The sequence below is a fragment of the Piliocolobus tephrosceles genome, chromosome 5, assembly GCF_002776525.5.
Source record: "Piliocolobus tephrosceles isolate RC106 chromosome 5, ASM277652v3, whole genome shotgun sequence".
NCBI classification, from domain to species: Eukaryota; Metazoa; Chordata; class Mammalia; order Primates; family Cercopithecidae; genus Piliocolobus; species Piliocolobus tephrosceles.
The window spans coordinates 45,925,794-45,947,716 of record NC_045438.1 but is presented as its reverse complement, the minus strand read 5'-3'; the positions used below and the strand labels follow the sequence as shown (position 1 = coordinate 45,947,716).

General features: G+C 39.3%; 1 protein-coding gene across 4 annotated transcripts in view; it reads left to right on the top strand.

The window, feature by feature from the left end:
- EPM2A (EPM2A glucan phosphatase, laforin) overlaps positions 1-7,470 on the top strand; it is a 134,363-nt gene extending 126,893 nt beyond the window's left edge. For 3 of the 4 annotated variants that reach the window (XM_026447395.1, XM_026447398.1, XM_026447397.1), the window contains exon 4: positions 5,101-7,470. In XM_026447395.1, the coding sequence (XP_026303180.1) occupies positions 5,101-5,378 (278 nt within the window). In that variant the 3' untranslated portion in view covers positions 5,379-7,470. The remainder of the gene's footprint in view (positions 1-5,100) is intronic. The other variant, XM_026447396.1, reaches the window with a different exon arrangement.
- The last annotated feature ends 14,453 nt before the right edge of the window (positions 7,471-21,923 follow it).

Genomic DNA, 21,923 nt, shown 5'->3' with positions numbered 1-21,923 from the left:
ACAGTATTAGCCCAATGAACACATAGATTAATCAGCTGAATACTTTTAGAACCCTAGAGAAAAACCCACTTGGAAATGTTTTGAGTTGCAGCATAATGCTGTCAGTTGAAGTCTGAGAAAGAAGACAGTTTGTTAGGCTTGACTGTCACTGCTGGTTGTCACAGACCTGTTACAATCAATCGTGTGATCAATCCTTACTCTTGTGCACTTTGTCGTATATGGAAGGGTGGTGTAGATTTCTCTCTTTTTTTAATCTTTTATAAACATTTTGGTTTGTGTCTTTCACCTAGGGAATGAAAATCTGCCAAATCTAACACTCACCTGAACAAAACAAAATGAAACAGATCTCATTAAAATTTTCTTTGCATAGAAAGTATTTAGGTTGTGTTTTGACCTTTGTCACTGCAGCGCTATTTATAACAAATGTCTACCTTTGCCTCCCAAATGAGTTCATAGGCTTCATGAAGTCCTCAGCTACCCCTCTGTTGTCAAAGTCTGACTTCTTTTCCCTTGCTCAACACACTGAATTCAGCTCTCCCATTGCACAGAAATGCTAACCTTGGAGCCAAGACACCTGGGCGTAAGCCTTGTCACCACTGGGTAGCTGGGAGGATATCAGCAGGCTAGTTCATGCATTAAGAAAATGAAGATAGTATTTTCCACCTTACAGGGCTATAACAGTAGAATAAGATAATTGATAAGAAAGGGCTTTGAAAATCACAATGTTGGAACTATAGGATTAGTTCCAAGTCTTTAAGTTTCTACCAAAGGATGTTATAGATAATGTGGATCCTATCTATATTACACTTCAAAGATGGAAAAAAGATATGCCCCCCAAATAATATATTCATCATGTATCTGCTCCTGGAGTAAGAAAGGAAAGTGTGTGTGTGTGTGTGTGTGTGTGTGTGTGTGTGTGAGAGAGAGAGAGAGAGAGAGAAAGGGTGAAAGCTGTGGATTTCTTTCAGGATCAACCTTAGATAAAGCTTATCTTTAGGGCCTTTTGACCCTCTCTTTTATCTCAGGCTCTAATGCCTTAGGCTACTTGACTTACCTGCCCAAATGCTCTACCTCTCCCTCCCTCACAACTTTGGCTGGCTTAGTAGTGCTTTCAGAAAGCTTTTAATCGGTCCAGAGTCAGATTAGCCTGGAGCAGGTGTGAACCACAAGTTAGGTTAGAAGTGCTTAGTAGTGTCTCAGATCAAATAGGTTTTTATTGCTGTTTTTCTAATCTTGTGTTTATTCATGGACTTAATGAGTGTGTATGAAGCATCTTTTGAGAACTAGGGCCTGTATTAAATTACAGAGTCAGAAACACAGAGGGTAGAATGTCTTGTTTGATCTGCAAAGGGTTTACAGTTTTCAACTTAGTTATCAATGTTTAAAGTTTGGAATATTTTACATTAAAAGAACTGGATTTCTATCTTGAGGTTTTATTGTTTTTAAGAATGGCAACATCAAATTAAATTCTACGTGGAACCTATCTATAGCTGCTCTGGTTGACACTGGCTCTGCTGAGCTGGGCACATCAAGATGACCCTCCTGGGAACCCTCTTTCTATTCCTTGGTGGGTCACTTCCTAGAATGGGTTTCAAGTAGAGAGAGATGGTCCTTTTGAGAGGGCTCCTCTAGGGTGGGGCAGAGGTGTCCTCCAGGGAGGACATTATTCTCACCCAAGGTAAGACCACCAGCATGGGCTGGTGAGTGAGTGCAGAGGGACTGACTCAGAATCCAGATTGACAAGATGGGGGCCAACAAGTACCATTAACCAGGTGGATTAGGGAAGGACCACAGTACAGTGGTTAAGACCTGTGGCTTCAGAGTCACACTGGCTGAGTTTAAGTGGCCACTTAGGGAATAACCTTGGGCTAATGTCTGTACTCAATTTATTAATATATAAATTGAAGATCACAATAGTGCTGACCCCATAGTTGTTAAGAGGTGGTTGTAAATGAGCTAGCGCGTGTAAAATGTTAATGACAGTGCTGGGAAGGTAGAAAGGGCTCAATAAATGTTATCTACCATCAACCAAAGAGGGTGATTTGCAGTCACAGAGATCAAAATAAACCAGGCCTCCCGCTGTGGCCAGGCTGAGATGAGTGGGCACCCTGGACCGCCTACTTCTCTGGTACGCTTCTTTTTTAGATGGAGTCTCACTCTCTCCCCCAGGCTGGTGTGCAGTGGCACGATCTTAGCTCACTGCAACCTCCCCCTCCCTGGCTCAAGCAATTCCCTTGCCTCAGCCTGCTGAGTAGCTGGATTACAGGCATATACCACCACTCCTGGCTATTTTTTTTTTTTTTTAATTTTAGTAGAAACAGAGTTTCACCATGTTGGCCAGACTGCTCTTGAACTCCTGACCTCAGGCAATCCACCCACCTTGGCCTCCCAAAGTGCTGGAATTACAGGCATAAGCCACCATGCTCGGCCTCTGATACCCTTCTTATTTATTTATTTATTCTCTATGTTTATTAAATATTTGTTCATCCTTCAGTGCAATGATTGAGTGATTCTGGGAGAAGATCACTGATGGCTGTGCCCGATCCTGAAATCTGTGTGAAGCTGGGAGCCTTGGGAGATTCTGCATGTTTGCTGACATGTACCTTTCAGGAGTATGTGCCTGAGATCACAGAACCTCAAACTAACACATGTCACTTTTTAACGTCTAAACTGTGTACATACCTCTTGAAGAATCTTTTACAGATAAAATGAAAAGGGGAATGTATTGCATCATTTGCAATATTTGGTGCAGACCCACCCTAGGGAAACCTCTGGCCAGAGAACAGGTCTGGGGAAGGGATCTTGACTGGCACCAGGGAAGATCTTGTTTGCAAGCCAGTTACACTGATGCTGTAGGTGCTGAGTGCGAGGGGCTGGGACTCTGAGTCCAGCAGCTCCTTCTGCTGATGACCACTGTGGGCTATTCACATACTGGGCATCTGAGGAAAGCCTGAACCTATGTTAAATGATTCTTCTTTGTTTCTGCCAAGGCACGTAGTATCTAGAGAGACAACCACAGCAGGGAGCTTGTCATGTGATGCTAACTGTGGCAGGAGCAGGAAGAACCCATGCTTCCAGCTCAAGCAGCAGAGTTCTCCTCCCACCCAGCTTTCCCGGGAGTGAACCTCTCATACCCTCAGCAGAACAGAAGCCCCACAGTGGAGCAGGCCTCTCCCTTCTCAGCAGGGCTGATCCATCATACATCGGAGGTTTTGCTCCTCTGATCCCCCAGCGCAAATGGTGGATCTGCCATGCAGTGCTCTCCCTGAGACATGCTGAGACATCTCACTGTCACACACGATGCTCTCACCATCCTGTTGCATCTCCAGTGATATTTGAATACCTCTAGGAGGGCACCATGAGTAACTGAGTGGCAGGCCCACCTCACTGTCATCTCAGAGTGTCCTGGAATCAGATGTGGAAGTTTAGATGAGTTAAAGTTCATGGTTCAGTTTGGACTGTGAGGAACCAGATATACATAGAAGCTGGTAACTCTCTAATACAAATGTCTTTGGGGACCAGGCAGGGAACAACAATGTATGGCAATAGGCGAGAGAGGGATGGAGCTCAAGAAACTGAACCCGTGTCCTTCCTGCCTGAAGGCATTCCAGGTACATTCTAAACTGCTGTGTGGAGCGTGCAGTGTTAGAGCTCTTCACTAGGGGGTTAACAGAGCTCCAGCAACAAGATAAGAATATTATCCTGGCTTCCATGTGAACTCTGCCCCTTCTCAGAGCTTGATGAGCCTGAAGCTGAGGTAGATGCCTGGCTGGATGGAATGGCCAGTGAAAGGCCTTCAAGCCACATTGTGGTCCTTGGTAAACTCTGTCCTTCTCAGGTGCTGATGCCTCGTCTCAGTGTGTTGTGTTGGCTCCTTCATGGGCACTTGTATTTCACCAAAGGACATCTAAAGAGGGAAATATAAACTTAGGGGAGTTGCTGTCATGGAAGAATTCTAGGCCTCACGGCAGATCCCCAGGTGAAATCTTTTGAGGGATGGTTGTTCCCATCTCTTTGGTCATCCAATAAGGATGGCAATGTGAAGGCCACACAGAGCTCTTGTATGTGACCATCGGAGTATCCTTTGGGGCCACTGTGTTCCTGTAGCTAGAGAATGCCAAGTCACGAGCATGGAGCTGTAACCCAGGACACTCTCATTTCCCTCTTCCTTTCCCTTTGAAATAATTTACATTGACCACCCTCTGAAAAAAAAGAAAAAAAAAAAAAAATTACAAAATATCTCTGTACTGAGAACCTGTGAGCAGGAGAAACTTCAGGCATCCAGGAGCTCAAAGAAGTGACTGTGGTACGCCTCTCTGTCCCATGGGATGAGAGAGTAGAGCAGAGTCTACCAGGCCTCAGCAGGGCATAGCGTGTCCTCTCCTGGCGTGATGAGAAGACATTTGAATAATCTAATAATCAAAATGGTAACCTTGAAATGGTAATAGCTATAAACCTCAAATTATATAATTATATAATTTCCTGAAAACATAGAAATTAAATCAGTTTTAGCATTCATCGTATCTTGAGGGAATAAATGAACAATTGCTTATCCCATCTGTATCGAATAATGTTAGCCATTCCATCAAACAAATGAAAATGAGCATATGTTGAATGAACAGATTGATTCCTTTAACTATTATGGGCCACTTCTGTGTTTTACATTTAGCTGGAAGATACTTTTGGATTCACTGTAATTCAGGTGGCCAGACCTGACAACTTTTTTTTTCCTTTTTAAATCCTCTACAATTCTGACCAATCTCTGCAAACACTTTTGATATGAAAGTGCATTCTGATGACAAGTGATAGGTCAATTTTCTTTGGAGGGATATTTGCATGGATGGCGAAGTCACCCAAAGGAGCAGCAATACCCAGGGAAGGATTAGAGAGGGCCTCTCCCTCTGGAATGCTCTTTCCACTTTACTATTACGAGGTTGTAAAATGGTCTCACCTTTTCCTTCACAATGCAGGAAGAAAGCAAAGTCTCTTATCCCTGCCTGGCCCTGTGCAGCCCTGTGATTTCAGGCTGTGGAGGAGATCTCAGTGGCAGTATCTGGTGGTTTAGTTATTCACATGTGTGCTGTGCTTTCCCCACCGCAGGTCGAGTGCAGATGCTGCCCCAGGCAGTGTGCCTGCTGCATGCGCTGCTGGAGAAGGGACACATCGTGTATGTGCACTGCAACGCTGGGGTGGGCCGCTCCACCGCGGCTGTCTGCGGCTGGCTCCAGTACGTGATGGGCTGGAATCTGAGGAAGGTGCAGTATTTCCTCATGGCCAAGAGGCCAGCTGTCTACATTGATGAAGAGGCTTTGGCCCGTGCACAAGAAGATTTTTTCCAGAAATTTGGGAAGGTTCGTTCTTCTGTGTGTAGTCTGTAGATGGTCAGCCTGCTTCTGCCCCCTCCTGATTTCTCTAAGGAGCCTGGGGTGATGTTGGTAAAATGACCTAGAAACAAGGATTCTACCTAAACTGAAAGGACTGTGTGACTTCCCCCAAGCCAACCACTTTCATCTGGGATGACTTTCGATTATGCTTTGTTTTGGGGCTGTATTTTTGAAATACTCTACAAGAAAGCTGTGACTCACACTCGAGAAGAGGCACGAAGCAGTTAGGCTGTACATCAGACAGAAGGGTAATGCTTGCAGTTCCTGCTGCCTGTGGGCAGATGAGGCCTTTGCTTTACAGCACTGCATGTGTTGCACGATGGATCCATGACAGCACTTTCCTGTTGTACTGAAACTCTTGGCCATGCAGAGGAAAAGATATGGAGCTATGTGGATTTCATCACTAGTGTGTGTGCATGAGCTGGTCAGTTGCCAAAGGAGGAAATAAGGTTAGAAGCCTGAACCGTTACGAAAGAAGAGCTCACTGTGGTCAAAAAATGATGGCTTTCAGGACTTGATTTTTATCCTGCCTCACAGTTGTTAAAGTCTGTTCCAAAACATCACCTTCCTTCTCCACCCAACAACGCTGTGTAACAACCAAAGTAGAATTATCTCTCATTTGTTGTTGTTGTTGTTTTTTTCCCTCAAAACTGCCAAACAAAGCAAAATATACCCTTGTTTTTTATAGTTGTGATATCAAGAAGTTAAATTGACACTTAATGAGCATAGGTAGCTAGCCCAAGGTCTCATGACCAGTCAAGGGCAAGCTAGAGTTAATAGTCTATTTGATTCAGTGCTGTTTTCAACACAACTTATTTTCCCAGCACCATGTAGTAGTGCATTCAGTTTTGTCTTTCTCAGGGTATGGTCAATATGCCTGCAGGAGTTTCCATAGCGAGACACAGAATAGTACTCTGATCAGTTGCCAAAGAATCTGGGAAAGTAGTTGTATTTTGTGCAAGCTAATTTAAAAACATGATGGGCTGTTTTAAGACCAGAGTGGAAGTTCATGAGAGGACCTATACTACCGAAAGAGCCCAAACGACCAAATCCATGGATAATTGCTTCACAGCCTCGGCCATCCTGGCTCAGCCCTCAATTTAGTATAATATGCAGTTCCTGTGCCTCCAGACTATGCAGCTCATCACCCTAGGTTCTACAGGAAATACAGAGATAAACAACGTTGCCTTCAAAAGTGTGCTGCCTAGAAACAGACCTGCATTCAACAACTGCAATGCAGGATTGGACCATGAATGATATGCTAGAATAGAAAAAAAGAGACGTGTTTTTTTCAATTGAGAGCCTCTACGTGCAAGGTGATTTATAATCATATCCAGTTTAATCTTCACAATATCCAATGAAGAAGGTCTCATTATCTCCATGATAAAGATGGGGAAACTAAGGCTCAGAGGGGTTAAATCAACTGTCTGTTGTCCCACGATGAATAAATAGATGCAGTGAGATATAAAGCTAGATTTGATTCAAAGCCCTTACTTTCCTAATTAAACTATGATGCACATTTATTTTTCTGCACCTTCCTTTCTTCCACAAACGCATATTGATAGATGCAAGAGACTCTTATTTAGAAGGTGCAGGGGACAAGAAGGATACAAGGTAAGTTTCAGTGGAGCTCAGAGGACAGGGAGATATAACTGTGGCACTTAGGGGAGATGACATTTGCTTTGGGCAGAGGCAGCTGGCCAGGACGCGTTTCCCATATAATTTTACAAAGTTAAATTTATAAGCTGGCATTAAGTAAAGTGAAGTCCAGCTCCCTTGCGAAAAATAACTAGAGGTAATAATTGGTATTCAAGTAACTCATTTACAGTCATAGTGTGTCATGAAAATTTAATCTTAAAAATGAAATTTTAAACTATGTGTGTGTGTGAGTTTCTTTAATGTCTAATCTAGTTTCATAATTTCCATGATACAAAGATCTTTTCTCAGGTGGATTTTCCCCTTTGTTCCTTCTGCTCTGATAGACAAAATCATTTTAGGGCTATTAAAGAATGTTTTGGAATAAATCATCTTTTCCTCAATGAATGGGATGTCTAATCTTTTGGTAAATAAAAACATTTAAAAAGACCTTTCTGTACAGGATTTTAAAAAATGTTATCAGCTTAGTCTGAAATCTAGGACAAATTGTGTTTCCTTATTTGTAAAGGGGGCAATCCACGGAGCTAAATTCTTTCTTTTTTCTTGTCACCCTTCCTCTTTCAATTAACTGATCAAAATTGGCTGTTACATGACAAAGGAAGTCAGAGGTGAGGGACCACAGAGAAGTGAGCATGAAAACTTAGAGTGTGTCTGAGAAAATCAAAGCAGATATTATGCCAGTAGCTGCTTGTCACTGGTGTTTAACAAAACTTTTCAATCACAGATTTCACAAAGGTAATCATAAGATTTCATTCATGGTGAAGGAATGTCCAAATGAGGTTGTTTTCTTTCAGATTTGAAACATTATCCCTCTATCATTCTGCTTGACAGCATTAGGAAAAAATCTAAAACACAACACAAAACACTCTCTTTTGACCATCATTAAGGTGTGGTAAAAAACCACTTGACTTGGTGTAAGAAATAATGATGAAAAATGTGGTTAAGACTTTGGAAATGATAAGAAAGTAATGAAAGGAGAGATCTGAAAGTGAGTTAGGAAATAGGAAATGAAATGGAACTTGCCACACATGAAAAATCACTGAAGAGCTAAACGCAGAATCAGTTGGATCAGAAGTTAAGCTGAAAGTATCTTTAGAAATAATCTCATGTAGTGCCTTTATTTTACAGAGGAGCAAACAGACCCAGAGACATCAAATGACTTTTTCCTATGGCAAAGAGTTGTAACTAGGACCAAAGGTAAAGGATAAGTCAGGAAGAAAGGTTCACAGATTTATTGTGATATTGAGATGTCGTAGGAGAATTAATGAGAATGAGAGCAGACAGTATTGTTAGTGGGTAAGAAGTGGTGCAAGGATTAATAAAAATTGGAGTAAGAGGAAGAAAAATGGTTAAAATGAGAAAAAGTAAAGACCAGTGTCTTTTCCAAAAGACGAAAAGGCAAGTGTTTTCTGTGGGGGTGAGAGCAAGAAGGCGTGACTATAGAAGCAGAGAGGGAGATTCAAGGTTATGTGCCCAGGAAGGAGATGTGTTAAGTGTCCGCTTATTTGTCTGTGGGGCTAGATCACAGTAGGAAAAGGGAGCAGCTAGATGTAACTTGCTGAGCAAATCATGGCATAGGTGTGCTGTCGCTGAGTACCTGCTAGAAAAAGAAGAAAATTGACAGAAGATAAGACTAAGAATAAAGGGGAAAGGATTGATGATGCTACCTTAATTATAGCAATAATGACAATAATAAGAGGAAGAACAACTGTAACTGTTCTTTCCTTCTCTGAATCGTTGTTCTGAAAGGTATGCCTGATGCCATTAATGGAAATACACTTGCAGCTGCTCAGGATCCAAACCTCAGCATCATCCATGACTCCTCTCTTTATTTCAAATGTCACATTCAAATCATCCAGAAATTCTGTTAAAGCATCTGTAGCATCTGTGTTTTTCCTCCTTTACTGAACAACCTTGATCAGAGCCAATGTGATCCCAAGACTAGATTTCAGAAATGGTCTCTACCTGGTCTCCCTGTTTCTGGCCTTCCCTCCCAGCCCCTTCCTCTATCAAACCTACTCTCACATAGTGGTCTATGTACTTCGATAAAAATGTAACTCATGTCATATCACTCCTGTGTTTGAAAGCTCCAACGACTTCTTACGTGACTCAGGGTAAAAGTCAAAGCCCTTTGAGGTCCTATACAATCTGGTCACCTGTTACCTCTTGACCACATCTCCTACTTACTGCCTTCCACCTCTCTCACTCTGCTCTAGCCATACTAGCCCTCTTGCTGTTCTTTGACTACTCCAGGAAGGATCTGGCCTCAGGGCACATGCTCCTGCTATTCTCTTTACCTGGAATGCTGCTACTCCAGGTATGCACATGGCTCACCTTTCTCCCTCCTTCAATGATGCCTCCCTATAAAAAATGGCCTGATCCAATCTCAGCCTTCCCAATCCACAGTCTCTGCTTTGTTTTTCTTGATAGAACTTATTAATGGCCTACATATTATGTATTTACATAAATTACTTATTTTTTTTTTCTGTATGCTGTCACTGCAATGTAAGCTTCACTGCATTATAAAGGCAGAAATTTTTATGTTTTGTTTGGTGATGCCTGTAACAGAACTTGACATAGTTTAAATGAGTGAAGGACTAGAATAGCTAATAACCATCGAGAGCATACAATGATATAGGTATTGTCTAAGTGCTTCACATATATCAGCCTACCTTATTCCAAAAATGCTAGGGGATATTATCCCTATTTTACAGATAAGGAAACTAAAGGATAGAGAGAAGGTGAACTTATTCTGAGGCAAGTGAAGATAGTTTTGCTTCTGATTTGGTGGAGTAAGCTCTTAATGAACCACCTATTATAATCTTTGTTCACATTACATCTGTTTGCTAGGGCAGCCATAATAATATACCACAGACTAGGAGGATTAAGCAACAGAAATTTGTTCCAGAAATTTGTTCCTGGCATTGTTCTGGAGTGTAGAAGTTGGAGATGAAAGGGTGAGCAGCACCAGTTCCTCCTGAGGGCTGCGAGGGAGAATCTGCTCCATGCCGCTGTTCTAGCTTCTGGTGGTTTGCCAGCAACTTTTGACGTTTCTTGGTTTGTAGAAGCATCACCTTATTCTCTGCCTTCATCTTAACATGGTGTTCACCCTGTATGGGAGTCTGTGTCTAAATTTCCCATTTCTACAAGGATGGCAGCGACATTGAATTTGGCCCATCTGACTCTAATGTGGTCTCAACTAATTACATCTGTGATCACCTGATTTCTGAATAAGGTGTAGATTTCTGAAGTAATGGAGGTTATGACTTCAGCGTTTGAATTTGCAGGAAGCAAAATCAACGGACAACACTACAGAAAACAATTACCTGAAGGACTATGGGGAGCGAAAGAAACCAGGCAGATTGGAGGGGACTAGAAATGTGAAAAAAGGGACCAGATCAGGTTGAGTTTCCCATTTACAGGTTTAGCTTATAAAAGAGAACTATTGAAAGAGTAGTCAGAGACAGACAGAAAATTGGAGCCTTTCAAATAAAAGGATGAATTCCTGTACTGTTATTATATCAGGCATTATACCAATATTATTTTAATAATACAAAAATGAAAATGATTGCTGTCCTCAAAAATCAATCAAAAATAGGTTAAGACTTAAGCATGAGACCTGAAACAGTAGAACTCCTAGAACTAAACATAGTGGAAAAACTTGTTGACATTGGTCTCAGCTATGATTTCTTTTAGATTTGACACTAAAAGCACAGGCAACAAAAGCAAAAATAAGCAAGTGGAAGTGCATCGAAATAAAAGATTTCTGCACAGTAACAGAAACAAGAAAAAAATGAAAAGATAACCTACACAATGGAATATTTGCAAACCATAATATGTCTGATAAGTAATTAATATCCAAATGTATAAGGAACCCAAACACCTCACAAGCAAAAGAACAAATAAGTCAATATAAAAATGAACACAGGACCTGAAAAGATGTTTCTCCACAGAAGACATACAAATGGCTAAGAGGTATATAAAAAGGTGCTCAGCATCATTAATCACTAGGGAAATGCTAATTAAAACCACAATGAGATATCAACCTCACACCTGTTGGGATGGCTATTGTAAAAAAAAAAAAAAAAAAAGCCAAATTCATGTAACAGTGAATAAAATGGTAGTTGCCAGGGGCTGATAAGTTGGAGGAAAGAGGAGATGTTGGTCAAATGGTACAAACCTTTAAGAATAAGTCCTGGCAACCTAATTAATTACAAAATGATGGCAATGAATAATAATGTATTATATACTTGAAATTTATTAAGAACACAGTAAATCACAAGTGTCCTCACCGTAAAAAAGTGAGTTATGTGAGGTAATGGATATGTTAATTAGCTTGATTGTGGTAATCTTTTCACAATGTATGTATAATTGTACACCCTAAATAATATAATTTTTGTTTGAGTTATACCTCAATAAGGCTGAAAAAAAATGCTGTTATTTAAAAACTGAACAATATGCAATTACTATTTAATGAACTAGTATGGCACTAGAATGACGTGGATTATAAAGGAGAAAATTAGCAGAAACTAGACAGTGAAAGAATGGAGAGCTGGACCTTGAACAGAACAGGTCATTGTCGTTACCATACTTATCAAGACTTTATCAATTCCTAGTGAGAGAAAACTCAGAATTCACTGAATAGAATTTACTGTTTGCTGTATATAAACGGTTAAAAGTGGAATTATATATTTTTATTTGATAGAAATCCTTATTGTTGCCTTCTTAATATGAAATGATGAATCTAAAGATGGAAATAAGGTCTAAACCAGTGGTCTCTAACCCCTGTGGCTCAGTTTCCTAACAGCCCACAATAGCGGTCCATGGCCTGTTAGGAACCGGGCCACACAGCAGGAAGTGAGTGGAAGATCAGTGAGCGTTACTGCCTGAGCTCTGCCTCCTGTCAGATCAGCAGCGGCATCAGATTGTCAGCGGAGTGTGAACCCTATGTTAACTGCACATGCAAGGGATCTAGTTGCATGCTCCTTATGAGAATCTATCTAATGATCTGAGATGGAACAGTGTCATCCCAAAACCATACTCCCCTCCCCTCCCTGTCCATGGAAAAATTGTCTTCCACAAAACTGGTCCCTGGTTCCAAAAAGGTTGGGGACCACTGATCTAAACAATTTCAGAGATTTTACAGCCATAGTGGATAAACAAGGTGAGTATCCCTCATGCTTTATAGACTGATGTTTAAATGATGCCAATTACGGCTAAGCACCTCACATGTTTCAGGGGCTTAAGCCATGAATATATATTGTGATTTCTGATAATATTTGGACCTGTTTACTCATTTGCTCGTTTGTTCATTTTTTTTTATTTCAAAAATGTTTTTGCCTTTTCTATGTGTCTCTTCTTGCTTTTATTTTTGATAATTATGGCTTCCTCCTTACAACAAAGAACTTTAACACTGACTTATGTCCACTGGTATTTTTACTTCCTTCATGTTGACGTGATTACAACTATAATTATGAGTTGTTTTAAATATACTTCCTCTTTTTCTTTTTGTGTTCTTACATTTTTTTTAATTGTGAGGAAGGCCAAAAAGAATGTTGATGGGGACATAATCTTCATTGCCAGACAGACATATGATTACCACTCCACACCATTTCTAGCTTTCTTATCTGTCCTAGATTCCATTACTATTGAGAATTTAAGCCCAGTTACTCTCAAGGTTTCAGTGAGCTTATGAGTGCCCAGCTCTTCTGCAGTACTGCATCCCCTCATAAGGTATTCTGAGTCACGTCTTCCTTTGCTTTCTAGTTCATCCATCAGCTCACTTCCAAAATCATTCTATCATGCTGAGCTATCTTATCTGCTAGTAATCCTTCTTAACTGCCTCTTCATTGTTGCAGGTGAATTTCTGTCTTCAGATTTTATATTGTAATTTCCATTCAGATGTCAGGAGGAGTAGTGTGTTTGCCAGTTTAAACCAGAATTTTCTCAATAATTGTCTATAGTAATAACATCCAAATCTCAATCCCCATTCCACTGCTTTTTTCTGAGTACAAGGCTATATATCAGCTTTTTTCAAAACATCTTTCAGAATATCTCTCAAACTCAGTATTCCTCAAGCTGAAATTTTCTTTATTTTGCCAGCCCTCCCATACTTTCTCTGTTGAGCATACACTGGCAACACCTTCCCCCTAATTTCTCATTATAAACTTGAATGCCATCTTTCCCATCTCTCCTCCATTTACCACCCTCCTAACCATTCAACAAATTATTTGGATAGTGCTTCCTAACTACTCCCCTTCTGTCCGCTCTGACCTGGATTGTTAAAGCATCCTGGCTTACCTTCCTCTTGTAATCCTTATCCTTTTCAAGATCATTCTTGACACTGCTGCCTGAGAGACCTTTCTAGTTCAAATATACTACTGTCTCTTTTTTGCTCAATATTCCTCAATGGCTCCTCGTTGTTCTCAGAAAAAAATAAAAAATACTTAATGGGACATTGTATTCATCTGTTCTCATGCTGCTAATAAAGACATACCTGAGACTGGGTAATTTATAAAGGAAAGAGGTTTAATTGACTCACAGTTTAGCAAGACCTGGGAGGCCTAAGGAAACTTATGATCACTGCAGAAGGAGAAGCAAACACATCCTTCCTCACATAGCAGCAGGAAGGAGAGGTGCTGAGCAAAAGGGGGAAAAGCCTCATATCAAACCATCAGATCTCATGAGAACTCACTCACTATCATGAGAACAACATGAGGATGACTGCTGCCATGATTAAATCACCTCCCACTGGGTTTCTCCCATGACACGTGGGGATTATGGGAACTACAATTCAAGATAAGATTTGGGTGGGGACACAGCCAAACCATATCAGACATATGAGGGTCTTTATGATTTGTACTGTGTCCTTCTCTCCAATCTCTGTTGTCATTCTTATCTCCCAAAAGTGCTTGTTAGCCACAGTGAATTGCTTAAAGGTTCAATCATCTTTTGTACCCTTAGGGTTTTGCACATATTTTTTCCTCTGCCTGGAATTCTCTTCCCTCCTATCTATATCTGGCGAGCATCAACTCATCCTTTGGGTCTTTGAAGACACCCTCTCTGAGGCATCTTCATGAGTCCTCAAGGGTGCTTCTTCCAGGCATTTTCATAGAACCCCTCTTAACGTGCTGTACTATAACATGAGCTATAACATCATTAGGTAGGAACTGTAAACAGTGCTTGGCAAACAGGCTTTGGCACATTCTATGACAATTAAGTACTCTTTGTTTTCTGTGTTCAGATCTAATGTATATTTTATTATGTTTTTAATTAAAAATTTTTTTTCTGAGGCAGGATCTTGCTTTGTCACCCAGGCTGGAGTACAGTGGTGCAATAATAGCTCATTGCAGCCTCGACCTTCCTGAACTCAAGTGAGCCTCCCACCTCAGCTTCCCGAGTGTCTGGGACTACAGGTGTTTGTCATCATACTAGGCTAATTTTTTAAAGTTTGTTCTAAAGATGGGGGTCTCACTATGTCACCAAGGCTGGTCTCAAACTCCTGGAATTAAGTGACACTCCTGCCTAAGCCTCCCAAAGTGTTGGCATTACAAGCATGAGCCACAGCACCAGGCCAGATCTAATGTATATTTCAATCTAAGAGAAATGTAAAGAAAATATTAAATGAGAACTTTATTGCTTCACATAAGTTAACAAATGGGGTAATTTATTCAATGAAAGTACTATCAATATCTTCATTTTGTGCTTTATTTTGTTTTAAGCATTTTAATAATGATTTTTCTTTTTATATAATACTAGTATTTAGTTATATTAAGGCAGAGTAAATCCTATAAAATATTGTGGTTTTAGCCTATTCTCTTTGTAATAGTCTGTTTTCATGCTGCTGATAAATGCATAACTGAGACTGGGTTATTTACACAGGAAGAAGGGATTTAATGGACTTACAGTTCCATGTGGCTGGGAAGGCCTCACAATCATGCTGGAAAGTGAAAGGCACATCTCACATGGTAGCAGACAAGAGAAGAAGAAAACTTGTGCAGGGAAACTCCCCTTTTTAAAACCATCAGATCTTGTGGGACTTAGTGATGGGAGGGGCTGCAGTGAAGACCTCTGACATGCCCTGGAGACATTTTCGCCATTGTCTTGGGGATTCACATTTGGTTCCTCATTACTTATGCAAATTTCTGCAGCTGGCCTAAATTTCTCCTTAGAAAATGGGATTTTCTTTTCTATTGCTTTGTCAGACTGCAAATTTTCCAAACTTTTATGCTCTGTTCCCTTTTAAAACTGAATGCTTTCACAGCACCCAAATCACATGTTGAATGCTTTGCTTCTTAGAAATTTCTTCTGCCAGATACCCTAAATCATCTCTGTCAAGTTCAAAGTTCCACAGATCTCTAGGGGAAGGGCAAAATGCCACCAATCTCTTTGCTAAACATAGCAAGAGTCACCTTTACTCCAGATCCCAACAATTCCTCATCTCCATGTGAGACCACCTCAGCTTGGATTTCATTGTCCATATCACTATCAGCATTTTGGTCAAAGCCATTCAACAAGTCTCTAAGAAGTTCCAAACTTCCCACATTTTCCTGTCTTCTTCTGAGCCCTCCAAACTTTTCCAACCCCTGCCTGTTACCCAGTTTCAAAGTTGCTTCCTCACTTTTGGGTATTTACAGCAGTGCCCCACTCTACTGGTACCAATTTACTGTATTAGTCTGTTTTCACACTGTTAATAAAGACATGCCTGAGACTGAGTAATTTATACAGGAAAAAAGGGTTTTAATGGACTTACAGTTCCATGTGTCTAGGAAGGCCTCACAATCATGGTGGAAGGTGAAGGGCATGTCTCACATGACAGCAGACAAGAGAAGTGGGTTTATATAGGGAAATTCCCCTTTTTAAAACCATCAGATCTTGTGAGACTTATTCACTATCATGAGAACAGCACGGGAAACATCTGCCCCCATGATCAGTTACCTCCCACTGGATTCCTCCTACAATGTGGAAATTCAAGATGAGATTTGTGTAGGGACACAGCCAAACCATATCATGCTTGCTGAAGATTGCATGTATTCAAACCTGTTTTGGCTTGCCATCATGGGCTAATACCGATGGCCATAAAAACTATAGCCCTATGAAAGACATTGCTTGCTGTGTGCACTAAGCACACAGGGATGCCCTGTTTGACTGTGCTTCCATTTATTGTGCTTCACAGATACTGTGTTTTTCTATAAATTAAAGGTTTGTGGGTGCCTCAATAAAATCCACTGGAGACATTTTTCTAACAGCATGTACTCACTTTGTGGCTCTACACTTTTGCAGTTCTCACAATATTTTCAAATTTCATGATTCTTCTATCTACTATGGTGATTTGTGATCTGTGATGTTTGATGTTGGTATTGTAATTGCTTTGGGGTGCCATGAACTGCACCCATATAAGACAGCAAACTTAATTGATAGATGTTGTGCAGTTGTGACTGCCCCACTGACTTGTAATTTCCTCATCTCTCTCCCTCTCCTTAGGCTTCCCTATTCCTTAAGACACAACAATCTTGAAATTAAGCCAGTTAATAACTCTGGAATACCATCTGAAGTGCTCAAGTGAAACGAAGAGTTGCATGTCTCTTACTTTAAATCAAAAACTATAAATAGTTAAGCATAGTGAGGAAGACATTTTGAAAGCAGAGGTCGGCTGAAAACTAGGCCTTTTGTGCCAAACAGCCAAGTTGTGAGTGCAAAGAAAAAGTTCTTGAAGGAAATTAAAAGTGCTACTCCAGCAAATACACAAATATAGTAAGAAAGCAAAACAGTCTTATTACTGATATGGAGAAAGTTTTAGTGGTCTAGATGGATCAAACCAACCACAACACTTTCTCTTAAGCCAAAGTCTAATCCAGAGCTAAGCCCTAATTCTCTTCAATTTTACGATGGCTGAGAAAGGCAAGGAGGTTGGAGAAGAATTTTGAAGCTAGCAGAGGTTGGTTGATGAGATTTAAAAAAATAAGTTGTCTCCATAAAATAAAAGTACAAGGTGAAGCAGCAAGTGATGATATAACAGCTGCAGCAAGTTATCCAGAAGACCTAGCTAAGATCATTGGTGAAGGCAGGTACACCAAACAACAGATTTTCAGTGTAAACAAAACAGCCTTCTATTAGAAGAAGATGCCATCTAAGACTTTCATAGCTAAAGAGGAGATGTCAATGTCTGGCTTCAAATCTTTAAAGGACAGTTTGCCTCTCATCAGGTGCTACTGTAGCTGGTGACTTTAAGTTGAAGCCAGATGCTCATTAACCATTATGAAGACCCTAAAGCCCTTAAGAATTATGCTAAATCTCATCTGCCTGTGCTCTATAAATAAAATAACAATGTCTGGAGGACAGTACATCTCTTTACAATATGGTCTACTGAATATATTAAAACCAGTATTGAGACCTACTGCTCAGAAAAAAAAAACTCTTTCCAAATATGAATGCTTATTGACAAGGTATCTGCTCACGCAATCGTTTTGATAAATATGTCCAGGGAGATTCATGTTGTTTTTATGCCTGCCAACATAATATTCATTCTGTAACCCATGGATTAACGAGTAATTTTGACAGTCTTACTATTTAAGCAATATATTTCAAATAGCTGTAACTTCCATAGTGATTCCTCTTCATGGATCTAGGCAAAGAAAATTGAAAATCTTCTTAAAAGGATTCATCATCCTAGATTCCATTAAGAACATTTATGATTTATGGGTGGAGATAAAAGTAGTTTGGTAGAAGTTGATTTCAACCATCATGAATGACTTTGAGAGATTCAAGATTTCAGTAAAGGAAGTAACTGCAGATGTGCTAGATATGGCAAGAGAACTGGAATCAGTAGTGGAGCCTGAAGATGTGACTGGATTGCTGCAATATCATGATAAACTTGAACAGATGAGAAGTTGCTTTTTATGAATGAACAAATAAAGTAATTTCCTGCAATGTTAACAACTAGTGGAGATGCTGTGAACATTGCAGAAATGACAACAAAGGATTAAGAATATTGCATAACCTTAATAAATAATGGCAGGGTTTGAGAGGATTAACTCCAATTTTGAGTAAAGTTCTGCTGTGATCAAACAGCATCACATGCTACAAAGAAATGTTCCATGAAAGGAAGAGTCAATGGATATGGCAAACTTCACTGTTGTCTTATTTTATGAAATTGCCACAGCCAGCCCAACATTCAGCAGCTACTATCCTGTTCAGTCAGCAGCCGCTACCCTGATCAGTCAGTGCTATCAGCATTGAGGCAAGATCCTCCTCCAACAAAAGATTATGACTTGCTGAACTCGGATGATTATCAGCATTTTAGCAATAAAGTATTTTTAATTAAGGTATATACATATATAAAATATTGTACTCTTAATAGACAACAATAGAATATAAACACAGCTTTTATAAGCATTGGGAAATGAAAAAAAATGCGTGACTTGCTTTATTGTGATACTGACTTTATTGCAGTGGTCTGGAACCAAACCTGCACTATCTCTGAGGTTTACCTGTGTTGTTGATTGTATTATATTTCACAGTATTCTCCCAGTGAATGACCTTATAGAAGAAATTGTTTTCTGGCCAAAGAGTAAAGCATAATTGTTATTCTTAAGCAAATAAAAAAGATAATTTGTGTTACCATGAGGCTTACAAGTAATTATTTTCTTCTTCTCACCAGCAACTAAGATTATGAGTGCATGTTTTTTGAACAAACTTTACTCCTTTCTCTGCTTTGTATTTCTACCCATTTTAGCCATTCATTTTATCTGTCTTACTTATTTTTTTTTTTTTTTTTTTTTTTGACGGAGTCTCGCTCTGTCTCACAGGCTGGAGTGCATTGGCGCAATCTCGGCTCACTGCAAGCTCCACCTCCTGGGTTCACACCATTCTCCTGCCTCAGCCTCCCAAGAAGCTGAGACTCCAGGCAACGGCCACCACGCCCAGCTAATTTTTTTTTTTTTTTTTTGTATTTTTAGTAGAGACGGGGTTTCACCGTGTTCGCCAAGATGGTCTCTATCTCCTGACCTCGTGATCCGACCACCTCCGCCTTCCAAAGTGCTGGGATTACAGGCGTGAGCCACTGCGCCCGGCCTGTCTTACTTATTTTAAAACAAATTTTCATCCTGAAATATTGTTTGATCCATTATAAAATGCCATATCTAATTTCTTTAAAAATAGAGATATAAATAAATACACAAATAAAATAGTTCCCGTGTTATAGCACTTGTTTAATATAGAAGCTGACATTCATGAATGCTAGTGATATAAATGTCAAAAAATGATGAAATGTCATGAAATATACATGTTTCAGTGTAAAATTCTATCCTTTGGAAATTAAGATACTCTAAAAATAGAATTGCCTTTTATTCTTCACCAAATACACACTAATATTGGAGGATTGTCTGACATCTATAAAATATCCCCTTTATGTTGACTTGATTGGTAGATCCTTTTCATCATTAAGCAAGAATAGAGTTCAAGCCATCAACATGGTTTCCCTGTCTCTAAAACTTTACAGATGGAGAAATTTTTTTTCTTCTTCTAAATGATTCAACAACTTGGCTAATTATACTGTCTTTATAATTTAGTATCAATGGAGTAAATAACCAGATGTGACCACCTGTTCTTCTTCCTATATTCTGTTGAACATATAAACAGCTGCAGTTCTCAGAAAGTAATAAATAAAACTTACAGCTAGAAGATTAAGCAAACTTAGTGACCTGTTACATTTGCCTAAATAGTGGGTTTCTCTCTTCCAGAGAAAATTGCAGACAACGTATTGTTATTACATTGACAATATTTCCTTTGGAAGTTAACAACTGTTAATTTTTTTCTATTTATAGTATATCACTTTCTCCAAAGGTAATACAATTTGTTGGCCCATTACTTAAAATATTTCTATTCCTATAAACACAGGACATTTTTGAATATTATTAATCTATTAAGCAGATGATTGGAAAAAGGACATGCCTCTTTTTGGAGGGTATTCAATCATTATATATGTAAACCAACTAGGCAAAGGAGTCGCATATATAATTACTGGCAAGCAGGAATCGAAGTCATCTAAAGAAAATTTGTTTTATTATTTAGACGTTTAAAAAGTTCTGAATATTCATGCAAAATAATAAGTTATATAAAACAAAATAAATCTCTTTGCCAAGTGATTTTAAGGTGTCCATAAGCAAATATCTTAGTTTAATTTGAGACATTTGCCAATATTTTTTCTAGGAATTACTTTCATAAAGATAGTTGTCAGTACAGAATATATTTTATCTCTTGGTGGTCCATATTTTCATATGTGCTTTAATTATTGTTTTTAATGACAGACATAGAGGATACATAATTAAATGTAAATTTTAGTCATGAGTTAATTTTCCTGTGGCTCATTATAGAACTGTTATCAAATGTTATCAAATGTTGCAAAATTAAAAAAGGAAGCAAACTGGTTTAGTAGTAGTTCAAATGAAAATAATTTAGGACATTTAAATGAGATGGCCATTTTCTGTTGCTTCCAGAAAGGCTAACAAAATGATGGATTGATTCCTTATACAGAAAAAGATCCAATGAGTGCTCAAGTCCTGATCATCAAAAGTAAGGTGTAAGACTTTTGCTCTAACCACTATTCAAATGAAAGCTTACATTCAGTTCTACTCAACAAGTCTGAAGAAGAATATCAATATTTACAAATTAGACTGTGTTCCAAAAAGGATTTCTGATTTCTTCAGAAATGTAGATGGAGAAAACAAGACATATAAATCTTTTTGTACTAGTAATTTTGCATTTTGAACATTTTTTTTTTTTTTTTGCATTTTGAACAATTGTAAAAATGCTTACTACCTTCCAGCTGTTGTGCAGAACTTCCACTCACTGAATACTCACAATGTCTTTGTTAAGTGAATGTAATTGTGGAAATATATAGAAAGTAGCTTAGGATGACTAGCATGGAGAAGAGAAGACTATGCAAGGCAGTAAGAGTCTTTCAATATTGGAAGGATTGCTATATAAATAAGGCAATTACTTTGCACTTTTTGCTTTAGAGGGCAGAAGGAAGATTCATGGTTAGGACTTTTAGAGCAGTAGCTTTTGACTTCTTTTAAGAAGGAACTTTCTAAACAGAGTTGGAAAATTGTTAAATAGATTGCCTTGTGAGATAAGGAGCTTCCTGCCACTAAAGGATTTCAAAGTCGAAATTGAAAACTCTCTCCAAAAGTCTTGCTCTGTCGTCCAGGCTGGAGTGCAGTGGCACAATCTCCACTCACTGCAACCTCCGCCTCCTGGATTTAAGCAATTATCTGCCTCAGTCTCCTGAATAGGCATGTGCCACCATGCCCCGCTAATTTTTGTGTTTTTAGTAGAGGCGGGGTTTCACCATGTTGGCCAGGTTGGTCTTGAACTCCTGACCTTGTGATCCACCTGCCTCGGCCTCCCGAAGTGCTGGGATTACAGGCGTGAGCTGCTGCGCCCGGCCCAAATATGTTTTTAAAAAGGATTGATAAACGGATTAAAGATTCCATCATATAAATTCCAAGGTCACTTCCAAAGTAACTATCTGTTTCCAATTGTTGATTTATATCAATTCCCAATTTCCTATTTTTCCCTAAAGGACACCAAAGAACAAGAGGAGAGTCCAAAAGTCCTACTACATTCAAAGAGAAAACTGAATGTTCAATTGGCTCTTGCACTTTCCTAAGAGAAGACAGAGTTTAAAAATGTACAGCTGAAAAAGCTGTAACCCTTCTGTAGCTAGATTCACATTACGTGTGTAGAAAATACTGGAATAATTTGTCTGAAGTCAAATGGAATGAGGCGTGGATAGCTTCTCTAACAAGGATCTAGAACTAGATGTACCATATGACCCAGCCATCCCACTACTGGGTATATACCCAAAGGATTATAAATTAT